This window comes from Phycodurus eques, chromosome 1 (genome assembly GCF_024500275.1).
Source record: "Phycodurus eques isolate BA_2022a chromosome 1, UOR_Pequ_1.1, whole genome shotgun sequence".
NCBI classification, from domain to species: Eukaryota; Metazoa; Chordata; class Actinopteri; order Syngnathiformes; family Syngnathidae; genus Phycodurus; species Phycodurus eques.
This window is the reverse complement of record NC_084525.1, coordinates 32,972,050-32,986,955: the sequence shown is the minus strand read 5'-3', so window position 1 is coordinate 32,986,955 and position 14,906 is coordinate 32,972,050. Positions and strand designations below refer to the sequence as shown.

Sequence of the window (14,906 nt, the reverse complement as noted above, 5' to 3'; positions counted from 1 at the left end):
AGCCCCAATGGACCATGTTCTGCGCCTCCATTGGTGAGGCGGCCGGACCGGAGCCATAAAGTGGTCAGTGCCTTTTGTGGGAGCAATCCCTGAACACGTTGGTGGACACCAACGGTGAGGGATGCCGTCAAGCTGAAGAAATAGCCCTGTCGAGCCTTTTTGGCCTGTGGGACTCAGGAGGTAGCTGACGGGTATCGGCAGGCCAAGCGGATTGCAGCTTTGGTGGTCGCGGAGGCAAAAAACCCGGGCGTGGGAGGAGTTCAGTGAGGGCACTGAGAAAGACTTTCAGATGGCTTAGAGGAAATTCTGGTCCACCATCTGCAATGCACCATCAACAATGTGCATAGTGGGAACGGGGTGGTGAGTGACCTCATCTCGGGATGTTGTGAGTGGGTGGGCCGAATAGTTCGAAGACTTCAGTTCCACCAATGAGGAAGTAGTATCTGAGGACTCTGAGGCGGCCTTTCCTACATCTGGGGTTGAGGTGACAAAAAAGCTCCTCGATGGCAGGGCCCCAGGGGTGGATGATATCCGCCCACAGTTCCTAGAGGCTCTGGCTGTTGTGAGGCTGTCCTGACTGACATGCCTTTGCAACATTGCATGGACATCGGAGACTAGTGCCTCTGGATTGGCAGACCAGGGTGGTGGCCCCCCTTTTCAAGAAGGGGGACTGGAGGCTTTGTACCAACTACAGTGGGATCACACTCCTCAACCTCCCTGGTAAGGTCTATTCAGAGGTTCTGGAGAGGGGGGTCCGTCGGGAAGTCCATCCATCTATCCATTTTCTGTACCGCTTTCGTTCACATGGGTCGCGGGCGTGCTGGAGCCTATCCCAGCTATCTTCGGGCGAGAGGCTGGGTAGGCCCTGAAATGGTCGCCAGCCAATCACAGGGCACAATTAAACAACCATTCACACTCACATTTACACCTACAGCCAATTTAGAGTCTTCAATCAACCTACCACGCATGTTTTTGGGATGTGGGAGGAAACCGGAGTACCCGGAAAAAACCCACGCAGACACGGGGAGAACATGCAAACTCCACACAGGCGGGACCGGGATTTTAACCCCGGTCCTCGAAACTGTGAGGCAGATGTGCGAATCCAGGACACGCTGGAGAGACTATGTTTCCCGGCTGGCCTGGGAATGCCTCGGGATAGGGAGAAAGAAGTCTGGGCTTCCCTGCTTAAAATGCTGCCACCGCAACCCGACCATGGATAAGTGGAAGACAATGTATGGATGGATGGAAGACTTCGATGACGAGATGCCAACACACAATTGACACACTCACTCTTATATACACTCACACTCACAGTGTGTGCTTGTGTTATTGTCATCCCCAGCCAATCTCGGATTATTATCATATTTCCACTAGTCTCATTTCTCAAAGGATTGGAAACTCCCAGGGATCGGAATAAAAACCCAATCTGACAATGATGTTGAGATACAATACATGTGTTCTGCCAATCACAATTTTCAACAGATTTTTTTTTTTAAAACAACATCATGCAGTAAAAGGTCAAAGGTCACAAGTGCATGTTCATTTGCCATCACGAATGGGTGCAATTTTTAACAGATTAACAGTGATTACAGACACGGTCACACCACTGCTTCCCTCTTGCAAGCACAGTCTTTAAGGAATAATCTAAATTGGATTTACACTTTTTTACTTTCTTCTCGTAACTGCCACTCTGGCGGGGGTGGGGTGGGGATTACGGAAATTAGGGTTTTCAAGTGAAGCAGTAGCCTAGAACAGCAGATAGAAAGGCAGATAAACTTTGCGCTAAACAGTAAACACCTTCGCATCTCTACATAAGTAAATTTTGGGTCAAAGGTGAATGAGACGGTGATTTGATTGTGAACATTTTTTCAATCTCACGTTTCAAAAATGAAACAAATGCTCACATCAATCTCCTACATCAGTTCCCATTTCATTATCTCCATCTAATCCCAGTTGTCTCATAATCATTGTAGATTTGCACAGTTCACACACACACACACACACACACACGCACGCACACAACACACACACACACACACACACACACAGTGGATCAGACCTACGGCTGTGCCTTGTTAATATCTCGCCGGCACACACGGCCGAAATCCTCCACTTGAGTGGTATAAAGCAGCTGAGAACAAACCATCATACTCTCCAGTCTGTTTTTTCTTACTGGAGAAATGTGCACAAGTCCTTGCTCCATCAGCACTCAGCTCTCGGAAAAGCAGCCCCCCCATCACTCCACCTCCAGCTTGATCTGAGGCCTGATGCGGAGGTATGAAATTGCAAATGCACCCTATCAGACAGGGAGATAGATTTGAAGCGCTCCAAGGCCTGTTTGCCTGACATTACTGGGGCAGGGAGCTGATGAAAGGATAAGATATGTGACAGTCACGCAGTATCACTAATCTCTCACAATATCGAATTTACTCGGGAAAGTGTCAATGGGTAACAGAGTGAACGCAAAACGCAGGTCGAGAAAGAAAGGGTGATGGATGGTCAGAGTTTGTAACACCCGAAGGCTCAAAGATGTCACACATGATTTTGTGTGGAAATGTAACACCTTTGCTCTGCTGCCAGATATATGATGGGTTTACAGTACAATACTGCAAGAGGGAAGAATTTACTAAAGGTCTAGTGCACTTGTCCAACCGCGGCAGAAACTAACGTAAACTTCAACCTTGGCGAGGAAGAGCACTTTAATGAGCACAAACAGAAGCTTGGGAATATGAACGTCTATATTCTGGACCACATCATACATCATGTTCTGAATGTGTACACAACATTCAAGCCACAGCATGTCAAGAGCAGAGCACAGAGAGCAACATGACTTCATCTGCTATAATTAAATGTCATGTCTTGTGTCTTGTCCTCGTCTTCACATTTCCTCTCGCTAGTACAATGAATACAAGTTTAAGTCTGTCAACCACATTACGTGATGAAAAACTAGAAAATATGATGTCATCTAATTTTTGCTGCTAATAATATAAAAAAAGAAGTATGACTAGTGAGATATTTTATTACCATAGGGAAAATTAACGATAAGCTCCTGATATATTTATATATATATTCACTTCTAGAACAATGCCCAAATTTGTCAGAATTTCCATATTTTCAAAATTCTGTCAAGAACATTACCTTTCGACAGTCATAATCACAATCGTTAATAAAATGTGGCTTCAATACTTGTAATTTTAATGTTTTTATTACATCAACCTTGTAATAGAGGCTGCATTTGCAGCCTGAATCATAGCACCAGTATATGAGATTTCGACGTTCCATCAAAAATATCTGTCTACGGATTAATTCGTATTTTGCCCTGGTAACAAAAAAAGTCTCTTAAAGCAGATGAATCAGATCTCAAATGTCAAAATTAAAACACAGCACTCTATTTTGCAAACAAACAAATAACATTGCTGATAGATTGAATTGGATAGTTTATGTATGGTTAATAGTTTTGGTTTCTATTTTGTGCAATGTACTTCTAGTACGTCTTCTCTTGCATGCCATTTATGTAACATATTTATATTTCCTACATCCACAATTGCTGCTGAAATGAAGCAAATTTCCCAATTGTGGGACTAATAAAGGTTATTTTTATCTTATATTACAAATATTTATGAATAATAATAATAATATGCTTTTAACCTGCTCACATTCTAAGTGACGTGTGCAGTGACGTACTAATTAATTTTAGGTTCAGGCACGGCATCCTATGTGGACGTGTACTATATTATATTCATATTTCTAAACCTATTAATTGGCCTGTTATTTGTTGTTCAAACTTGGTCACTCTATGCTATAACGCGGTTCCAGCCAGACCTACTGTATGTGACAACTGTACTGTATCACCAAATCATTTTATTTCGATGTTTTGCGACTACATGACACGATAGCTTAGCAATTAGCATAGCTTTGAAATTGTCGTCGCCTATCCACTCCTCGGTCCTCCCTTCGTGACACCTGCAAGAAGCATGGTAAGAAGTCTAGCTCATTTGCTGTAATGGCAACAATGATCAGTGACTTACAATGCGCTGACACCGGACGCAAAGAGAACATTCACCCCTTGGCAGCAGAGGGGTGTAATAAAATAGCGTGGACCAAGCAGCTGTTCAACTTGAACGTTAGTGTCAAACGCTGGATTTCTTTTTTCCCCCAATATCTGGAACACTCAGTGATTTCCGGACGTGACGTAACTTTTGACAGCTCTGTGTTTCTTTAGTATTTATTATTTTTATGCTATTATTTTTTATTTGAACTCCTGTTGCCATGGATGTCCCTCAACTTGTCAGAGGATTATCGCCAATGCAAAATGATATCCTGAATATTATGTTGTTGGTTTAAAATTTGAATTAATGGCCATTTATGCCAGGATGGAAAAAAAAAAAAAAAAAAAGCATCAGATACGATGACAGTTTTATATAAATCAAACGCTTTCTGAGACTTTGATAACTGCTTGTAGGTGACTCACAATATTAACACAAGTGTGCCTGACAAGCAGGACTCTATCAATTTAGCTATAAAATACAAATGAAGACAGGAATTGGAGTAATTGCTGCCCAAGCATCACCACATTGTGACATCATGAGTCTTCAAAAACCGTTAATGTGTGCCGCAGCTTTTTAAATGCTAAACAATGGAGGCACAGGAAGAGGAGACAGGAAATATACACATCCCTGCCTTTGTTTCTTGGCCAAAGGCTCAGCAGCAGAACTCAGAAAAGGGAAGGACACAGAGAGTGTTAAAGTCTTCTGTTTTACTGAGCCAAAGCAACTTCTCATGAGCCACATGACTGATTCTATTCTGCAATCAAAACAGTGTGTTCCAGCAGGGCCTGTAATTAACTTGAAGAGAATGATGAAACAGGAGCTGCAAAGAAAACTGAAGGCTTTTAACGACACTCCAACACTCTTTTACTGGCCTGTTAAACCGTTTGCAGGTTTCTATGTGGAGGAGTCAAAACATTACCAAGAGCACTAAATAAAAAGGAAGAATCAAGACTGAACTCAAACAAAGCTCTTTTCTTTCACTGTTCCACTTGACAGTATGTCAAAACAATAAATAACAATAAAAAAGTAAAATAGAAGGAGCAACCCCTCAGCCCATGGCCCTGAACAAGTGCAATACAGTAGAACCTCTCCAGGTGAACACAATACAGTCGACCTCTGACTTGTTCATGTTTAGAATTACTCCCCCCCAAACATTCTTAGCATTCGTGTATAAGTGTGCAAGAAGTTAATCACTGTAAATAGTGAAACAGAAATAATAAAACGGGTACAGTGGACCTCCGCAACCCGTGGGGGACAGGGGCCGGGGCCAGCTGTGAATAGGGAAAATCTGCAAATAATTGACACCCTTTATATATATATATATATATATATTTTTATATATTGATTTTTTGCCTCCTGAAATCAGATGCAGAGGGAATACTTGGAGGTGTGCTCCATGCAATCAATACTCTTATTAGACGGCCTGAACATAATCAACGTTTCTGATGCAGTCAATCACCATAATGAACACCATGAAGCATGTGAATTATCAGACGAAAATGTTGCTCTTTGTTCAGATTCAAACTAATAGTCCATTTCCAAATCAGAGCCCCGGAACGCAAATAAACAGGGCAGCTCGATATTCGCAGCTTCATGACCTTTTGGTGTTACCGCAGGGACATTAAGAGGTGGCCATAAACACTCACAGAGGGATTCACGCCCACCATGACCGCGCCTAACATCATCTTTATCTCCATCAATCCCATAACTGTAGTTAATAATTTCACAGATATCTTTAATTGAGATGACAGCGAAAAGGAAAAATGAGCTGTGGAGGAACCAAGAGAAAAAAAGAGTGAGAGCACTGTAGCAATTTACACAACTTTGAGTAAGTTGTGATGCATGGAACTTGATTTTGACGACTGATAAAATGAATATGCAAGCAATGCGCTCAACAATTACTGTGTCCACAGCCAAAACTGAAACTCCACAGCCAGATCTGTGTAAATATGCTTCTTCTTTAGATGGTTGAGAACAGTCAACAAGGAGCAATTTATATCATATATAAACAGATGATGAGAAGATCGAATTGAATTGAAAAATTATAACACTTAATCTCAATATGTTTTGTGTGCTTCCCCTACATTTCTTGTGTATTAATCCACCATGGAAGCTCAAGAACTCAAGCCAATTAGTGAACATACTTAAGAGCAACAAAACTCAAATCTGTACAGTGTTTGTTAAAATAAATACAGTCTGATTCTTTTTGGATGGGGGGGAAGAGAGAAAGGTTTGTGCATGTTTAAAGGACGATTTTTATTTCGGCTGATGACAGTTTTCATGGTTTTATGTCTAAAGGACAAAAAGCATTTCAATACTAAGTTAGGGGACTGAGCTATATATATAAAAAAGTGCATTTCATCTATTTATCAGAGTACTGGTATGGAAATAATCCTTCAAATACTCTGTAGCCAATCACTACGCCACATTGGCACTATGCCCGGACTGAATTATCAGGTAATTGTCTTTGACGTTAATTTTGCAGTGCTTTCAGCTCTACCGGTGCTGGGGCAACACAATAACCTCAGCTAATAATGTTACCCCTGCACTGGCTACAGCAGGGCACATGCATTTTTATTCTGAGAAAGGTGCAGGGATGCAGGAGTCACATGCAAATAAGTAAATGCGAATTTGTAAAAATAAAAGAAAATGCATAAAAGCTGGTTATTATTTACAATATGTGGTACGGTTGGGGCAGATTGGGTCAAGCGTGCTGATTGCTTCATGCTTGTGGCAGAGAACGGGATCAATCTGGACTTCGTGTACCACTTTTGTTTTAGCTGTCCAGATTAATGCATAAATGATAGATCTTCAAGCTTTTGGCGCCACAAGCATCCAAACTTATAGCTCGGTTGAACATCTGCAGCATCAGTGTCTCAACAGTGACACTGGCAAACTTCAGTGCACTCAAATCAGCGCACTCAGCGCAGAAAACGAGCCGGAACTGTGAAGCTACTTGCAGTGCTCATGCAGCACTACTGCACATCAAAAGCAACTACAAGAATAAAGGAGAGGAAAAAGGGTAGACAAGAAAAAAAGAACAGGTAAGCGATACAGCGTGAAGGCACACAAGAAAAGAACAGAGGTAAAGATTTAAGTCAACCTTGTGGGAAATGTTCTACGATTTCAGTTTCCCATTTGCACTGCTAGCAATGAATGTGATAGGCGGCCCCTAGAGATTGCATCAACACTGAACAACACGCCAAAGTTGCAGCATTAGGTTCTACTACATTCTTTCACTTTACTACCAAATCTGTCAGAGTTTAAGAAACAGCAGGGGCCTGTTTTGAACTCATAAACAATGTCTGCACAAATGTCTGCACGATCCTGCATACAGTGTAAGCCCCTTTCACGCTGCCTGTGTAAGATAGAATTGTGACACATTTCTTCGAGGTTTCCTTACTGTATAGAAAAATAAGAATCGGCAGTAGTTCCCTGAAGAAATCTTGGGGGTTCTGGTGTCTTGCTAAGGGTGCCTCCGTGATCCTTAAAAGCAATTTATAGCATTTCTACAGCACATTAGTCCCAAAATTGCCCACGTATTAAAGGTTATTATCACATTGTCAACGCAGGAGGAATATCATGATATTTTCAGTAAAGATAAGATTAAGATTTTGTTTGTTACCAGCATAATGCAAAAATTCCTTTTCCAGAAACTTCATGAACCCAAGGAAGAAACCACTAATGATTGTGGATCGCATACTTTTTTTTAATTTATAGTTGTTAAAATGGGTGACACGGTGGACTCTATTTCTCTGTTTCCCAATTTAAAAAGACAAAGAAAGAAATCTACACAGCCGGTACGTTGGACAACTGGTTAGCACATCTGGTTAGCACATCTGCCTCACAGTTCTGAGGACCTGGGTTAAAATCCGCCCTCGCCTGTGTGAAGGTTGCATGTTCTCCCCGTGCCTGCATGGGTTTTCTCTGGGTACTCCAGTTTCCTCCCACATTCCAAAGGCATGCATAGTAGGTTAATTGAAGACTCTAAATTGCCTGTAGGTGTGTATGTGAGTGCAAATGGTTGTTTATACTGTATGTGCCTTGCGATTGGCTGGTGAGCAGTTCAAGGTGTACCAAAGGTAGCTGGGATAGGCTCCAGCACACCCATGACCCTAGTGAGGATAAGCGGTTCGGAAAATGGATGTATAGATGGATAAAATGCCGATCCAAGGAAGAAGGCAGATATGTTTTCTTCAACTGTTTATCAATTTTCAGGCACTTTACAGTTTAGTGCACATTAGGACTGGAATCTCTAGCACACTCCATCACTGTTCAACCAGTCTCTTATTTACATCTGTTTTAAAGCTTTCCATTTTAAAAAGTCTGAAGTATTTCAGTAGAGCACATGAGGCAATGAAAGGCTTTAATTACCGTACACCACACTGAAAAAGATAGTCAGGAAACAAATGCTCCATTTAAGATTCCCAATTTCCCAGGAGTTTTCAAAGATTAACCTCATACTTTAAATTGTGTGAGAAACTGTCTACAGACTGAGAGTTTTTCTTTTGCGTTGTCCGGCATACAATATCGTAGAACACATGAAAACATTCAAAATATGGCCGCTCTAGTACGACAACAGAAACCTATTTGACAGAAAATACTTTTGAGACATAAAAACACAGTATGGAGAGTCACTGAGCAATGAAAGGTTACCGGTAATGTGGCAATTCCGATACATTTTTTTTTTTTTGGACAATTGTGCAAATGGTGGCCGACTGGTTAGCACATCTGCTTCACAGTTCTGAGGACCCGGGTTCAAATATGGCCTCGCCTGTGTGGAGTTTGCATGGGTTTTCCCTGGGTACTCCGGTTTCCTCCCACATCCCAAAAACATGCATGGTAGGTTAATTGAAGACACTAAATCACAGGTGTCAAACTGGTGGCCCGGGGCCAGATCCGGCCCGGCACATCATTTTATGTGGCCCGCAAAAGCATATCAAAATTGCTCATTGTGTTCTGGTGTAATACCATTGAGATATGTGCAAGCATTTTTTTGTTACCAATCCCCCTTTGAAAAGAAATGTAATAGTTGAAAAACATGTTTTTATAGGCTTTTGATTTCAAAACTGGCTATTCATAAATGTGTTGTGTATATTGTATGTAATTAAAGCATATGAGATAATCTTTCATTTATATGGGTTCACAGTTGTAGCGGCCCTCCGAGGGAAGTCATAACTACGATGTGGCCCGTGACAAAAATGAGTTTGACACCCCTGCAATAAATTGTCCGTAGATGTGAATGTGAGTGCAAATGGCTGTTTGTTTATATGTGCCTGCGATTGGCTGGTGACGAGTTCAGGGTGTTCTCCGCCTCTCACCTGTAGATAGCTGTGATAGGCTCCAGCACGCCCGCAACCCTAATGAGGATAAGCAGTTCGGAATGAATGAATGAATGAATTGAGCAAATGATCCAGAGCCTTCTGGCAATTTAGAGCATTGGAGAAAAATATCCATGGGCTATAGTGATGAATCAGCCATCTGAAATCAATCATAAATGTAAAAAAAATATATATATATGACTGAAGCATTTGCCAGCAGGGACTTTGTTCTCTTGATAATATGTCCCTCTGCTGCAAGATTACATAACTTGAGAAGAGGGTTTTATCAAGGAAACAAACTGTTTGGGGCAAAATGCACTTCAAATGTGCATATTTTGTTTTAGGTGAAGTTTAGTAAATTTAAGTTTACACTTCACACAAAGTGTGTGGCAGTTAAATGCAGTACATGTAGACAGTATAGACAGGTTCACTCAAGTTCAACAAGCACATAAGGGGCATTAAAATGGAATAAAAAAGAAGCATCCCCTTCAAATTAGTTACAAATCACAAAATTTAACCAATGGTTTTACTGAACTTTCAATTTTCGGGGCTGTTTCTCCATATCTGATATATGAGTCAATCTTGGCTATTGGTGACTTTTCAATGTGTAAACCTTTGAGGGGGAAAAAAATTGGGGACATATCAGATAGATGCAATGTTTAACATTTAGAAAGCGTGAAATGTAGTGGTAGAGCTCAAGCGCCTAAAAAATAAGTAGGGTCGATTGTTTCGATATGGATTGTGATGTGTGGCGTGGTGCGTGTACAATTTACATTCAGTTATAGAATTTAGGTAAACCTAACAAGTTGGATTTTGTCCCATTCAAAATTAGCCAGCTCTGTGAATCAGCAAATTTTAGGTAAAGCTACCCGTGCCAACCAAATTTACCTTAGTATATACAAACTCCAATTCCAATGAAGTTGCGATGTTGTTTAAAATGTAAATAAAAACAGAATACAATGATTTGCAAATCGTTTTCAACCTATGTTCAGTTGAACACAGACAAGGTATTTAATGTTCCAACTGATGAAAGTATTTTATTTTTTGTGTGAATATTATCTCATTTTGAATTAGATTCCTGCAACACGTTTCAAAAAAACTGGGGCAGGGCCAACAAAAGACTGGGAAAGTTGAGGAATGCTCAAAAAAAACAACTGTTTGGAACATTCCACAGGTGAGCAAGGTTAATTGGAAAAAGGTGAGTGTCATGATAGGGCATAAAAGGGGCATTCCCGAAAGGCTCAGTTGTTCACAAGCAAGGATGCGGTAAGGCTCACTCCTTTATGAAGAACAACGTGAGAAAATAATCTAACAGTTTAAGAACCACCTCTCTCAACATAAAATTACAAGGAGTTTAGGGATTTCATCATCTACGATCCATAATATCATCAAAAGATTCAGAGAATCTGGAGAAATCTATGCACGTAAGCGGCCAGGACGGAATCCAACGTTGAAAGCCTTTGATCTTCGACTCATCAAAACGGCACTGCATTAAAACAGGCATTGTCATTCTCGGTCTTCTCTGGGCCCGAGATCATCTGAGATGGACTGACGCAAAGTAGAAAAGTGTGCTGTGGTCTGACGAGTCCACATTTCAAGTTGTTTTTGGAAATCATGAACGTCATGTCGTCCGGACCAAAGAGGGAAAGGACCATCCGGATTGTTGCCAATGCCAAGTTCAAAAGGTACGGGGGCGTGTTAGTGCCAATGGCATTGGTAACTTGCACATCTGCGAAGGCACCATTAATGCTGAAAGGTACATACAGGTTTTGGAGCAACATAGGCTGCCATCCAAGGAACGTCTTTTTCAGAGAAATCCCTGCTTATTTCAGCAAGGCAATGCCAAGCCACATTCTGCATGTGTTACAACAGCCTGGCTTCATAGTAATAGTGTGGGAGTACTAAACTGGCCTGCCAACAGTCTAGGCCTGTCTCCCATTGAAAATGTGTAGCGTGTAATGAAGCGCAAAATAGGACAACAGAGACCCCGGACTGTTGAGCAATTTAAGTTGTACATCAAGCAAGAATGGGAAAGAATTCCACCGACAAAGCTTCAACAATTAGTGTCCTCAGTTCACAAACAATATATACCAATAAATAAAATTTTTTAAAAAAGGCAGATAGAAAGTTTACACTCACCTCGCTTTGCTCCTTTAAGTTCCTACCAAAAAAGTGACATCACATACGGAGTGTGGATTAATTTTTTCTTAATCGGACAAATCTGCCACAGACTAACAGGATGGAATGCGATAATGGATAAATAGAAAATAAATTAGGTAAAAACATTTATGAAAACCACTCTTTCCATTGATATACAGTATATTCAGATATAGAGACTAATTAAATCTAACCGACAATAAAGGTTAATTTCCTGCGTGGGTTTTCTCCGGGCACTCCGGTTTCCTCCCACATCCCAAAAACATGCATTAACTGGGGACTCTAAATTGCCCGCAGGTGTGAATGTGAGTGCGAATGGTTGTTTGTTTGTATGTGCCCTGCAATTGGCTGGCAACCAGTTCAGGGTGTACCCCGCCTCCTGCCCGATGATAGCTGGGATAGGCTCCAGCACGCCCGCGACCCTGGTGAGGAGAAGCGGCTCAGAAAATGGATGGATGGATGGTCTCAAAAAGGAATGTGGTGTTAGAAGGTGTCTAAAAACATTGCTGTGCTTGGTTGCTCAAGCGCAAATTGAAAAATACCAAAAGCTTTGTTATTGAGGTAGAGCTCCTTTTTCTTGTTGTTAGGTTGATTGCTTACATTACTATAATATCATACAGTTGAATGTTGTGGGGTCAAACGGTGAGTTTCAGCTGCAGAAAAAAAAAAAAAAACATCCAGCAACAATCCGCGCACTCGAACCTCATAAAACTAAACCATTGGTATGCTTAAATTGACTTCCTTAGAAACAATCACAAATACAAAGCTCTTAAATAGGAAGACATACAAGTGAGGTATGTGTCAGAAATAGCAGCCCTCATTGCTTCAGTGTTACCAAAAACAAACCACCCATGATCTTACATGTCAGAAACTTCTGAACACTGCTGTTTAAAAATAGAAGAAGCTCCTATTATACACTGGGATTTATTTGTGGGCTGTGCACGAGCCAAAAGTGGGTTATGGATTAGTCGCTGGCTGTTTGATGACAAAGCACGCAGCCTTGGGAGGCATCTTTGAAAACGATCTCCAGCCTTTTGAAGCCCCCTAAGTCTGTCCCACTGATGCCGACGCCTGCGCTTACATCTCAGCACTTGCTGCAAGACTATCTCACAGCTCGGCTGAGGCTAATGGGCGAGGAGAGCCGAAGGCACATACAGTAGATACAAGTATCGTATTTCATAAAGACAAAGCTTAATAAGCTCTCCTTGCTGTGCATTGGGCCACACAAAAAGCCATGTGGCATTGAAGCTGTTGGATCATAAAACAGCTGGTGACTACTCAGACGTTACCACACAACAAACTGTGGCATCCTCGCCATTGATGCATCGGCCACACAAAAGGCTAACAACCAGGGCATGGGTTAGGGTGACTTTCAGAGGTTGACAACGCAAAAGTGGGAAGTGTGTTGCTGTGCCATGGTGCTGTGGCCATAGTACAAACAGGTGATCATGAAAGTAAAATCTTACTGTACCCAAAGGAAGCAGACTTCCACTTGCGACATGGGATGACTCCTCTGCTGCCAGCAGTCACTATGCTCCCAGAAGTCTCTGTAACTTGGACAGGCAGGGAGGCATGTCTCCTGTAGGAGGACAAAATGTGTTACAGTAAATCATAACTGCTTAACAGTCGGTAGGCAAGGGCAGCTATAAAAAGCTAAACAATGTGACTCTGCCTCATCCACCCATCATCAGTTTTTCGCTTTGAGATTTTATAATGTAGGTTAATAATGCACATTTTATCATCTATGCCCTTTTGCACTTTAACATACTGCATACCAACATTAATGTGCTGATTGGTTAACCTGTAAATAAGCAGTGGAGTTTTTTTGTTTTTTTTCCTTCACAGCGTCCCTCTACAGTTGTGAAGTGTAATGACCTTTGAAAGCAATTAGGTGAACACCGATATACAGTAAACTTGTGCTGGACAATATATCGTGTAGCTCGATTCGATTGATATTTTATTAATGCTCGATATGTAAAAAGAGGATCATTGATTTAATTTTCGCTACTCTGCAAGATTTTGTTACCCCGGGGAGACTTCCGCGGCAGCTCTTGTTGCGCAGAGACAACATGGCAGAGGTGTGGACTTGGACTCGAGTCAGACTCAAGTCATGAATTTCATTACTTTAGACTTGACAATCTGTTAAATGCTTGCAACTCGACCTGGACTTGAACAGCAATCATTTGTGACTTCACTTGGACTTGAACGCAATGACTTGAAAAGACTTGCTACTCGGACAAAAGCACTGAGAAACCAACACTGCAGCTTTCTCTGTATATAGCTATATGTGCAACTGACTGTTTTACTACAGGAAAATATGATAAGTGACAACATAATATTGAAAGTCTTAATGATTATTTATTAGGTTGAAGAGTCCCACACCATTATTGCTTAAGGCTTCTTTATACTCGCGCAGGCGGTGACCGCGGTGACGTCACTGCGGCTATCACAAGCGCAGTTTGCCTTTATACTCGAGCGTATCCCACGCACGCTGTCTTGAAAATGTGCTGCAACTCTCCTCCAAGTCGGGGGTGTCGCTATGGCTGGTATTGGCTAGGACAACACAGGGTGGAGTTTCCTCTGCATTTTATGGCCAATTTCGATAGCCGTTTTTACTTTCCGGAACAAGGAACAAAGCAACAACAATGGCGACTGTGGAACAGTGCCTGCTAGAACAAATGGACCTAGATGACCGGATGATGCGTTTAATTATATTGCAAATCGATCAAGAATGCGGCGCCGTCTGCGGAACCAAGGGGAAAGCGGAGTACATCATCACACCATGTGACTAAAACGGACCAATCACTAGTCTCCGCGGCGTTCTACGCGCGGTAACAATTTTTGCCATGTGCGCGTCAGGTTACGCATTGTGTTGTGACGTAGTAGTGTCATAGTGACACGGCCCAATGCGTCGATCACATGATGCAATGCAGTCGCTGTTGGCCACGCGAGCATGGGAGTATGAAAAGGCCTTAATGGTTAACATTAACAGTTAACACCCTGTTGGGCACGCAAGGATAGAGGAATTGACCAAGAATTCATTATTTCATGCACTACCTAATGTAATGGTTTCATTAAAAAAAAAAAAAAAAAAAAACAGTACAACATAAATCAACAATACATGTGACAGCGAAATAAGGTATAAATTCCAAGAACTACTGTTAACAGAAACGTCAATGACATTTAACGGTAATTATTGCAAACAAAATAAAAAATCTACATTGCATTGTGGGAATCGCGCAGATTGACATCATGTATGCTTGCTTTCTTTAGCATTAGCAGTTAGCTTTGTGAGCGTTACGCAAATAATTACATGGAGGGCTGGCTGTGCGCTGTCTGCGCTTCCTGTACATTGCGGTCTGGTTTAGTCAGTGTAGTG

General features: G+C 41.7%; 1 protein-coding gene across 4 annotated transcripts in view; it reads right to left on the bottom strand.

Annotated features, from left to right (window-relative positions):
• LOC133409169 (IQ motif and SEC7 domain-containing protein 1-like) overlaps positions 1-14,906 on the bottom strand; it is a 129,339-nt gene that overhangs the window by 75,123 nt on the left and 39,310 nt on the right. For 3 of the 4 annotated variants that reach the window (XM_061688812.1, XM_061688821.1, XM_061688887.1), the window contains one exon: positions 12,999-13,106. The exons of the other annotated variant lie outside the window; for it this stretch is intronic. In XM_061688812.1, the coding sequence (XP_061544796.1) occupies positions 12,999-13,106 (108 nt within the window). The remainder of the gene's footprint in view (positions 1-12,998; positions 13,107-14,906) is intronic. 4 annotated transcript variants of the gene reach the window in all.